At 35.1% G+C, this 12,077-nt stretch overlaps 1 protein-coding gene across 1 annotated transcript in view; it reads right to left on the bottom strand.

Moving 5' to 3' along the window:
- The window catches only part of GPATCH2 (G-patch domain containing 2), a 123,836-nt gene that overhangs the window by 90,959 nt on the left and 20,800 nt on the right, over positions 1-12,077 (bottom strand). The window contains 2 exon segments of the mRNA XM_027739503.2: positions 8,111-8,190; positions 9,323-9,505. Coding sequence (XP_027595304.2) covers positions 8,111-8,190; positions 9,323-9,505 — 263 coding nt within the window.

The raw sequence follows: 12,077 nt of genomic DNA, 5'->3' as shown, positions 1-12,077 counted from the left end.
GATGAGGAAGAACGGGTCCCAAAGACCTCCAAACCCAGTTCCCGAAAGGGCATGTCAGGGGGCAGAACTGGGGGTGGACAAATCTGAGATTGGATGGACCTTATTATAAAATCATAAAACCACTGTCTGGGGAGCGGCGCATCATCTGTATTCCTCTGGCCTTAGGCCTAATTAAAGGACCTGCTCTCTTTATCTTATCTTATACACTAAATTGCCTTGGAGTCTTTCTCTCCACACTCTCTTAAGGCAACATCACACAAGAATTTTTTCAATATGTATTACATAAAGTAATGCTACAACAGAACAAGTGAACAAAACAAATGAGCGCATCTGACTATAAACAGTGATTCTATCTTCCAACAAATCTGGAAGGTCACTTAATAGATCAGCCTAGAGATAAGAGTACTCCTATTAGAATCTAAAGTGCCAGTTTTGCCTATACATGGTCACCATATGAAATGCACCTGAAAAAAAACAGAGGGACTATTTTCAAGTTGTTCTGTCTATCTGTAGCCCTCATTCTCCCATACCACCTATTAAAGGCAGAAAGACAGAAGTTTTCTATGGAGTGGAAAACCTATGTATGTGAATGAGTTACTATGCTTTGAATTACCAAGAAACTCTCAACTGCTTAGGAGCTGTATCTGATCTTGTACTTGCTTTCAGTTAAAAAATGCTAAACAGTGTGCCAGCTGAAATTACTGTCATGATTTACTTGACATTTATGATGTTGTTACAGCATAAATGAGATGCTGCTTATAAGGTAAGCCACAGTATCTCTGCAAGTGTTCCTTCCCTACTGCACGTGTTTTTCTGTCTGTTCTCAGCATTAAACGATCAACTCCCCCGTCAACCTCAATACAAGGAAATACAACCCCTAACTTGACTCTGGATACAGGATGCTGTTCTTGTATTGTTCTTCATCAATTCTTCAAAACACTGCTATTGAAGCATTAAGAAATTTCTAAAAGAGACATAACTGAGTGAAATTTTTGCAGAAAAGGTACTAAGAAAAGGTACCTTTAAAGACAAATTCTGTTAGAATTGCACTGAAACATAAAACATCAAAGAACCAATAGAGACTTGGGAAGTCCAAAAAAGCAAACTCAAAATGTCAGTAGAAGAAACATTTCATTCAGCCACGCACTAGAAAGTGGGATTTTTTTTGATAAGTAGCAGAACACAAGAGGAATAATTATGCTGCCTCATATTTTGAGGTCAGAGGTTTTAAAAATCATTATTATCTGTAAAGACTGCTATGAAACTGTATTAAATATGTTTTCAAGGCAGACACTAACTGAAAAAATGAGAGATATCGTAACATTATTTGTCCTCATTTAAAATCAACTTAAGTGAAATTGTAAATGACTATCACTTGAGCAGTTGGGTTGAGGTGAATTACAAGGAATACTGCTTAGACTAACAGTTCACAGCACTTGTCACCATGAATAAACCACAAAATGCATTTAAAAAACTAAGCAGCACATTTGGCATTTCTAAGACTAGTGCTGGAGGGAAACTATTTCGCTGAAGTGGGATGCTGGTTTTGACACTATACTTGAAAGCCCAAGAAGAGGCTAAGTCACCACATTCACTTTAGCTAGACAGAAGCTAATCTGTTATATTTTAAGAGTATGTTTTGATCGTCACAGCAGGTAAACTATCTCAAGAAAAACCACTGCGAGCTTTGTGGCACAGGGTCTCTCTTAGTCATTACACCTACAAGATATCTTCATTTTGCTGCTAAAGTACAATTGTTATCTCTAAGAGATGTTAATCTCCTGATACATTCAAACTATTTTTTTCTTGATAGTCACAGATTTTTTAAGAATGAAACCAGGATTCTACACTCTAATTTACAAGATAGGTGGTACAGAAGAAAGAATAAAAACCACACATGCTCACCTTCACCAGTAAGTGCCTTTACAACTATTACAAACCAGTTGAAGATTTCTCTATTTTAATTACGGCAGAGGGTTTTTACACTTATGTAATGGAACCAATAACAAAACTGAGCAAACTTAGATTTCATGTAATCTAAACATCTATTATTCGAGTTACTTGTAACTCCTACTTGGCTAATGAGCTGCAGCTTCAAATGAGACAGAAATGTTGTGGTATTATTTGTGCCTGTTTACTGGTTTGATGACCAAAGATTTTCATTAGACAATTTCAGGTGACACAAAAATCACTGTCAGTTAAAACAAACACAGGTTGTAAGGCAGACTTTATTAAACCATTCAGATCTCATAAATGATGGGTAGAAATCAAACCCCTTCGTAACAAAATGACATCTATACTGACAAATCTAATCTATTAATTCTAGTGCCCTGCCTTGAACAATCGCAATACAAACCAACTGTGCCTTATGTAGGGGTACCACTGTTGGTACTACTAGTGATGAGAACCCCTTTGAGAAATACTGACCTACCATGAAACGTGATACAGGTAAAATTATGATCTTTTCGATAAGTAAGTATGCTAAGCTATTACGAAAGTCACTAAGCAGCTTTACTCTTCCATCAGGTGCTTGCCATCGCAGGTGGAAGTTATATTAGGTTTGCATCAGTATAAGGGAAAGACTTAGCAAAAATGCACTTGAAAATACTTTGTGGAAAAAAGCAGCTCTTACTATGCAGAATACATAGTGATGATTAAAAAGGTGTAAGAACAGTGAGCAGTTCCTCAAAAAATACATGAAGTTAAGAACATCACAGATACTTCAACACCATCCCCAATATTTATATTTCATTTTTAAAACCTACTTTGTTTATAATGGGGTTTTGAAATCCAACTGAAGCTTCTTTTTCCCCCTCTTGTTCATAGAATGGTTTGGATTTGAAGGAACCTTAAAGTTTATTAGTTCCCAGTCCCCTGCCACAGGAAGGGATACCTTCCACTAGTTGTGGAACCACTGTTTTCTCATAAAATATAACTATTTCAATGTACCCAAGTTTTGAAATCTAGAAGTGTGCCATCTGACTCATTCATCAGGAAAATTGTAGCATTTCTGCCAGTAGTAAATGAACACTGGAAGAATCAAAGGTGGGGCTTAAACTGCCATAGCAGCAGCATCTCCTCTGCTAACAACCTGAATTTTTCTGCCTGAAAAAGCATATCTGCAGGAAGCACATGAGTGCAGAAAAACACCCACTCTCAAGGAAGTTTTATCTCTTTATGATGTAAAACTAAGATACTGAGTTAACTAAAAAGACGATTAAAAGAGCACGACTTATTCACTACATTTTGTATAAGCAGATATCAATTTAAAACAATTACAAACAAGAAAAAAAAATAAAAGGAAAAGTACACTGAGAAATACTTTTAATAGTTGAAAATATTTCTGATGACAGGAAATCTTAATAAAAACCCCATTACAAAAAAAAAATTCCCCAACTTTTCTACTGCCTTAAAGGAAAATTCATTTGCAGGTTTAGCAGCATAAGGTTTCAGAATGTCACCCCAGATAAGTTCTTTCAGGCACTTCAGTGATACTGAATTGTTTTATCTGACTGTATACCACTCATCCAATGTAAAAAAATTCTTCACAACACCAAATACACTTTAACTTAAGAAGCAGTGTTTTTCTAAAAGTTGCAGAGCATCTATGAAGAGGCTTCTGACCAAAATTGTAAAAACAATGCCCAAAATACTCTTTAGGGAAACATTCCTTGGATCAATACCAAGGTTTCTTATACATTAAGAGTTCACTCAATTTCCAAAATATTTTGACAAGAGAAAAGCTCCTGAACATACCTGGCTCTTGGAAAGAACCTAGAAGCAGAAATGTTTGATTTGCTTTTACATTTTGAGAACGGTTTTAAAAAGCAAGAGTACATCTTTTCTCCTCATGTCAATAGAGAAGTAATCTGTCAACAATTTTTTTTTTGAGAAAAGCTCTTTTATCTTCGAACTTTTGAAAAGAGTCACGAGATTTGACAGAAATATCTAGATACCTTCAGATAACAGGTCTTGGAAATGCAGTTTTCTTTCTTTAAGCCCATTTTGAATAATTATGACTAGGTAGAGTCGAGTTCAATAGTACAACTGTGAAAAAAATAAATCAATTGAGGAGTGCAAGACTTACTACAGGCTGTCTTTAATATCATGAAACCAAGCCCCGTGACAAAAGTGATGGATGGAAAAATTGGCAGTCAAAAAGAAGCATCTTTTTTACTGGTCACGTTTTTTGCACTTTAGTCCAGTGAAATCTCTTACCAGCTGCCAGCCCAGACAAGGGAACCGAGGCAGCAAGAGAGGACAAATAAGAGTTCTCAAACAAAACGCTACAACGCCTCTCCCTGTCTCAGGGCAGAAACTGTATCTAGAACCACAGAAGGAACAGCTAAAACAGCAGCACTGATTTTTAAAACTTTCACTTATTTGTAGGGAGGAGTTGTGAACAAAAGTGAAATTTTTCAGTCATTGAGTACTAAGTTGGGCAAACATTTTGAAGGAAAGGAAAAAACAGTCATGCTCTATTTTCACTAACTATAATTATTAACTCTTATTTTCATTCATTAAGGCTTTGTGCTCTCCCCAGGAATCCATCTGAGAAAAGCATGAAAACCTTAATCGTTTAAGGTAAAGAGTTCACTTACTATTCTATATCATAGAAATGAACCTTCACAGTTCCAATGCATCCAAAATGTTATATTTCAGATTTTATTCTATGAAATACTGATGTTTCACATGCAATTTGCCGGAGAGAATAGAGATACAGTACTAGATAAGTGATATGCAAGTATATAAACATGCATAGAAAAAGACTGAAAAAAGCATTCCTTCTAAGAAATCAGAACTCATAGAACATTACTTTTAAATTGTAGAACTTTTGCCTATGCCTAACATAAAACAATGTGGGGGTTGAGACTACTTGATCAGGTCATATATAACTACAGATTTCAACCAAGCAAAGTAAGATTTCATGCAATATACCCTATTAAAAGAGTATGTTAAATACTGGTATGGCATGAAAGCACATATATCATGTTTCTCATTTTAACTACAAAGCTACTACTATCAATGTGGCATGGTATTAGAATACCCACGGTTTTCTCTTTCTTTTCAAATAAAATTTAGTTACAAATGATGCTGCCACAAAACAGAGCAATGAAAACACGAAAAGCCAGTATTATAATTGCAACCCAAAACCTGACAAACCATTTAATTATGGATTCCATAACAAACGTGCCTATCTTACATGAACTGGACAATGGAAAGGATATAAGCCAGTTGGGATGAATTTTTTTTTTTTTTTTTCATTTTCTTGCTCAGCTTTTTCAGTTGTCATCTGCTGTATGACAACTCACTCAACCTGCACATTGGATTAGGCAAGGATTTCCAAAGCATTTGCATGCTAGGTCGTATTTACTTCTCTCTTTCTTGTCCAGTGTTGTATGATCATTGAAAAAGTGTTTTGACGCAAAGGCAGCATGCTTGGTAAAAGAAAGACCCATGAGTTTACTCAAATTAAGCAACTCATCAATGAAACACAGGAAGAGCATCTGGACAGAATCTAAGCACCAGCCGTGGCTATTTGAAGTCCACTAACTGGTCCATAAAGAGCAGCCTTCTTCCTCAGATCCTCAGCTCCCACTGTGGTGTGAAAATGACGCAAGCTGGCCTGTTTCCCTGGTCTGTAACAAGTAATATTTACACTCTTAGCCTGACATTTCTCTTACAAGAACATACAGAGTCAGGCATTAAACACTTTTTGAAACAGGATGATGATATATCAAGGTATTGTCAGAGCTATTCATTCTCCTTTCCCTAAACCTGCAATCTCTCTGAGGCTTCGCTAGCTGCTATAATTGTGAACATTCAACCAAACTTTTCAAAAATACTTAAGCACACATTGACTGTATGCAAAGAGCTAACTATATGCTCACATTCCCCAGACACAAACTAGGCATCCTTAGACTTAACACAAGATACAATGTGTGTCTTCTAGGCAGTGTATCTTAGTAGGAAACCCCCTTTTTTTTTTTACTTTGTCTCCCTTTCAAGCCTGTGAAAAGCAGCGATACAGACATCAGACTCCTCGCTGTTAGAATTAATTCACACCACAATTCTGTTCAATAAGTCGAGTCTGCAGTGTTCTTTCTGCAGGATATTAATCTTTCTAAAAGCATTCTTGCTCTTCTTCACTGTTACCATCTAATAGCAGTAATTACTTCTTGTTCTGTGTTATCAGATGTCACAGGTATTAAATGACTTTTTTTTTTATCATTGGACTGAAGTATCTAAAGAAGATTTTCTTTAAGAAGCAATCACTGACAAAAGGAAGCACAAGAGCTCTGGTTTATATGGCTACATTTGCAAAGACGGATGCAGCAGATGTGCCCACAAACATAAATAGTCATTAAGGAGGTCAGAAAACTGCATCTGCAGAGCTAACTACACATCCATTCTTTATATGCACTCCTGCCTAAACATAGTGACTTAGGAGCTACATTCACATGCCAACCGTCTTCTACAATATTATGTAAATGACATATTTAATAATCAGTAATTTAGTAGATCAGCTTGGATTTTTGGTACAAAGGGAACTACAATACCATCTTTATATATGGGAGATCATGACTGGAAGACAAAATGGGTTCCTAAGGACAATCTAGAAAGCATAGCAGAAAATAAACATTAGGATTTTTTATTATATATATGCATTCATAGTATATCTTCATCAATTGAAATTTAATCACCTTTTTACAATTTAGAGGAAAAGGCAGGTTTTGGGGTAGTTAAGCCATGTATCATCAATACCATGAAGCTAACCTATCAGTTATAATAGCTCCTATAAAATACCAGAGTGAAATTGCAATAAGCCTAGAAAATGGGCTACAAATCCCAGATATGCTCAAGCAAGCACTGAACCAAAAATAAAAATAGGTAGATAGGAAATCAAGAACTAGAGAGCATTCATCTAATTCACGACCACTAACACAGAGATCACAGGCCAAGGTTTTAAAGCATCTTATTCAGCTCCAAATGGCAATTACTGGACAGAGACTTCAATTATAAAAACCTTCCCTCTGCAAATCGAGTTAAATTTCAATAAGTTCCTTTCTATTCTCTCCACATATAATAACTCTTACATTTCTCAGAAGTACCTTATGCTGTTTAGGCAAACTAAAATTTGAAAACACGTAATGTTCTCAAATAATAAAGAACATTCGTGTTGTAGTATTTATTGTACTGGCCTATGTTTATCACACCTGATAAAGAAACTCCCACATTCTCTCTCTTGTTCAAACACTATCCTGATAAGAAAGGAATAAACTGTGCTATAATTAATACATTTTAACGTTTTAATTTAAAAAGTCAAATCTCTCTTCTCATGCCCTTCTCTAAAGGAAAAAATTATAAAAATTCACTAGAAACTTATTTTAGGAAAAAAGCTATGGGAAAATACAATTTACTGGATTGTACAAAAATGCAAGGACAGCTGTAATTTTTTTACTTCACTTATAAACATTGCTCCTAGAGCTGAAGGCACTAAAAACCCTTAGAAGAGGCTCAGTCCAAAGAAATGTCTGAGGCCTATGACAGGTGCATCACAAACTTGCTTTAAATTTTTTGAATACACCCCCTTCCCTTGACCACACAGATGTCACCCAAACAAAAGAACAAGGACACATTTTTTCAAAGCAGGTTTTAGGGAGAAAAAATGTAAAACAAATCTGATTTGTACCACAAAGCATCCTAGAAATTTTTTATTACCGAAAAATCTTTGGTTTGATTTTCATCGTAAGAGAAGAGAAACATGTTTTCGTATAGACATAAAGTACATAATGAAACTGTTAAACACACACACACCTGCCTGAAAATCTTCTCCTTCACTCAGTTCAAAAGAAGTACTGACAAACAGTATCCGACTCTTTCTGCCATTTGAGTACACACAAATATTTTATTACAGAGAATTGCAGTGAAAAGAGTCAGGGTCTTTTTAAAAAGAGCAAACACACACTATCAGGCAGCAGTAGCACTGTAGTCTTACTGTTCCACTACCTATCTACAGCACTAGGGAACAAACATGAGAGGAACATGCTTTTTTTAAAAAAATCTCTCAGAACAGTGCACATTAGCTAACAATAATAAAAACACCTACCAGTGCATTCTGGTTTCCTGAAGCCTTTTTTATGTTTCTTGCTGGCATTCCATGAAGATGACTACATCTGCTCTGGAAACCTACAGAAAAAAAGTATGAAATGATTTAAGAATCCTTCCTATACCACAGAACCAATAAAATTCACCATTACATACCAATCTATAAATACGAATTCAGTTAAATAAAAGTAACTTATTATTGTCAAACATTTTACTGGTGGAAACAAGGAGCACAGAATGGGAAAAGTGAGAGAAAGGATAAGTTGTAATGAAAATCAACCTTTCTGCAGCTATTCATACTGCCATCCTGGGTTCCATGCACAGTTGGCTGCATAAGCAGAACATACTGAACTACAGGAGGAAAGTGATTTTTGCATCACTTACAACTTCATTAGTACTATAAAACATTAAATCTGGCAAATCTGCAGAGATCAAGTCCTCAAAAACGATTCCAATCACCTAAAAAAGAAGTCTTACAAAAGAATTCAATACATTCAGTGTGCAGAGTAGTTTAAAAGCGATGTGACCACTGCTCACATAGAATTTGAATGTGAAAGGAGATCCTCGTGGCAGAGGGAAGGTATAACAAAATTCTTTGGCAGCAAGCTGAGGTCTGACAACTTCTTTAGACAAGAGTGGGTTTCTAGCTGTAAAAGCAATCTAACGCTGGTAGAACTTACCATTGGTTACACTGGATCCACAGTTGTCTGAAGTGTTTTAAAGAAATAAAGAAAAAGGGTATTTTCTAAGTTACAATCTCAATCCTTGCTCAAAAGGAATCCTTGCCTCTTCTCTACAAACACTAAAGCCTGACCATAAAGCAAGGTAAAGCAGATGGTCGTAGCAGTCTTTCCAGCCTTTGAATTAATGAACTTCTATAGAATTCTATACATTATCAGAGAAGTCAGGAACAAAGTAGATTACCTAGATTCACTTTAAAAAACGCTTAATAATTCTCAATGCAAACATCGAGACAACAAATAAAAGAGCAGGCTATCAAAATGAGCTACTTTACATTTTCTGACTTTTCTGATATTTGACGTTTTTTGAATTATTTCTCCCTACTGATACCCTAAAAATTAAATAGTTCAAGGAAACAAACTGGTAAGTCCAAGATCTTGTCCACATTTTATATATTTTATATAATCCACAGATATCTTTCTATTGTACCCAAGTGATTCTACAGCTTGCATTTGCTTGATTGGCTACTTACCTCTCCTCCCTGAACGGGACATAAGAGGGAAAGTACCAGTTAAGATACTTTCAAAGACTGGATCAGGCAATTCTCTCTCCAGTTCTGTGGAGTCTTCTTGTTCCCACCATGGAACCACTCCTGTAATTCCACATGCTCCACCAGATTCATTTTCATGAAACCAATCACTTTGCTCATCATCACCTGTGTGAGGGCAGTATCCCCAATTCCCCCCAAAAAAGAGGGAGGAGCAGAGAAGATAAAAATTAGATGTTACCATCAATAAATACTCTGACAGGATTATTATTTCTTTTGCTTTATAGCTGTATGACAATTACTTCGATATAGCAGTTCTATTTGGAAAATGTTTCTCAACAGCATGACATGCATTGCCATCAATGAAACATCATAAAATGTAATGTTTTAAAACCAATTTACAATAGTGAAAACAATAATAAACTAGTTAATCCCTTTGGCAATAACTGTGGGGAAATCCATTTAAGTTACTGCACTTTACATATTAACAAAAAACAAGCCCTAATCTCCTGCAGGGAATTAAAAGGTATAAAACTGAAACTAGTTCTTTGCAGCTGATAATGGTATATAATTAGCTTAATTTCATGATTTGTATGGCTAGTAAAAAGGGAAAACAATCATGAACAGATGTGACTAAATGAAGTTAATCTGATTAAGTTCATTTAGAAATAAGTTTTGAAAAAGTTGATTTTAAATGAAAACTGACAGTATCATATGATTGAGAATTATCCTGCATTATACTACAAAGCTGGTCATTTTTACCGACAATATTTGTAGATGTAGTATTTAAATACTTGGATTTAAAGAAAAAAAATTAAGACAAGACTGAAATCTGATCTTAAAATTAGCTCATAAACACACTGGGAACTAAAAATAAATTGTTACATTTATTTTAAAACATGTTCTTTCATACAAAACATGTAGTTTCAGAAGATCAGAAAATATCTTCAAAAGACATGGTAAATTTCCTTTCCTATGCCCCAAAATTAAAGTATGTGATGTATATTTTAATTCTACTTCAAACTATTCAAACCATGCCTCAATATTTCTGCATATAAATTATATGTTTGTCACTTAGATTTTTATTTGGGGAGAAACTAAGCAACATACAAATGCAAGAATAATTAGAGCCAATTTTCCAGAATAAGAAAGCATCTGGGTGTAAAATTTCATTGCCACTCAACCCCACAATGGGAAAATACAAATAATGAAAACCCAAGCTAAAATTTGGGAAAAATAAAATTCAAAACAATTCCTCCAAATATATTGTTGCAACATAAAGAATATTTGCAATCAAGCACAAGTGAAAAGTTCCATGAACATTCAATCAGGACAAGTACTTCAAGAAAATATAAAATAATTAAGACCCTTCACTAGTCACTTGCAGGTGAAATGGGATCTTTATGTCTTTAATGATCACTACTAAAAGCAAAATTAGCAGAGGCTAAACAACAGGACCTTTTAGATGGAGGAAGGAAGAAACAGAGGTGAAGAAATATATAGCTCAAAATAAGGTTTAAATTTCCTTGCATTCCTGGAGCATTTCAGATTACTCTCCCTATTCATTCTAATCCTTATTTACAGTTATGACAGTCACAAAGGTGTTCACCATTAATTTTATCCTCATTTTGTTACCAGTATGGGCTCTTTGGAGGACGTCTAAGAGTACTGAACAGGGACAGTGGTGGTGGTGATAGAAAGAAGATTACACCTTTTCACTAGATTGATCTGTGGTTCAGAATTAAGATTGAAATCCTTTGTTTTGATTTTCCAAACTTTTATGCAGATAAACTTTGTCTGAACATTTTGTCATGAGAGCTGTAGACATGTTGACTAATAAGAAATACTATTAGGAACTCAAAAGTATTCTTGTTACACATAATTAACCTACAAAAGTAAGTACAGAATTCTGAAACGGCTCAAGGACAGAAGCCTGTAAGAGGCATGTTATGCAGTCTCAGAAGAAAACTAGAATTTAAGACCATGTTGGTGGACTGCATAATAAGACAAAGAGCAGCTATGGAAGAAAACCAGTATCTTCCCCGTTTGCCCAATAACAGCTCTTTGGGGGAAAAAAGGATAAAATTACTTTTCCTTTTTGTGCAATAGGAATATTAGTATATTAAGAAACAATCTTTTAAGATATCTTAATTGTTATGCTACTGTACACTTCCCCAAGCACTTCAGTTCATTACTGCCAAAGGCAGGCTTAAGATCTGAACCTCAGTCTTTTCCCACATGAGAGAAGAACATAGGTCTTTAGCTTCCTTGACTGTGCACTTTAAACAACTCTGAATTCTCTGACTATTTGAAATCATATTATCACCTCGAAGCAAGCACAAACCTATTAGTACTATTCTTATCCAGGTGAAAGCACTCACAGGCGTTTTGTTTACCAGTTGTTCTACCTTGAAGGGTGACATTTTCAAAAGGAGTCAGGGAAGACCACTGCATTTAATCATATCCTCACCTCATATATATATACACACATATACGTGTGTATATATATATATACATATATATGTATATATATACACACACACATATATGTATGTATATATATATATATAGGCAATAAAACACAGGGGGCTTCCAGCCCAAGAGTTTGGTAACCAAATACTAGATTTTATCCTACTTAATTTACAGTTCTCAAAAGGCAGCACAGTATCCATAGCAAATGTGATCTTAAAAGAAGCAAAAATTCAAAGTAACACTTTTTACTTCAAAAGATTCACTATAC

Source organism: Pipra filicauda, unplaced genomic scaffold (assembly GCF_003945595.2).
Source record: "Pipra filicauda isolate LSUMZ 115617 unplaced genomic scaffold, ASM394559v2 scaffold147_size4022426_pilon, whole genome shotgun sequence".
Classification (NCBI taxonomy): domain Eukaryota; kingdom Metazoa; phylum Chordata; class Aves; order Passeriformes; family Pipridae; genus Pipra; species Pipra filicauda.
This window is presented reverse-complemented; position numbering and strand designations above follow the sequence as displayed.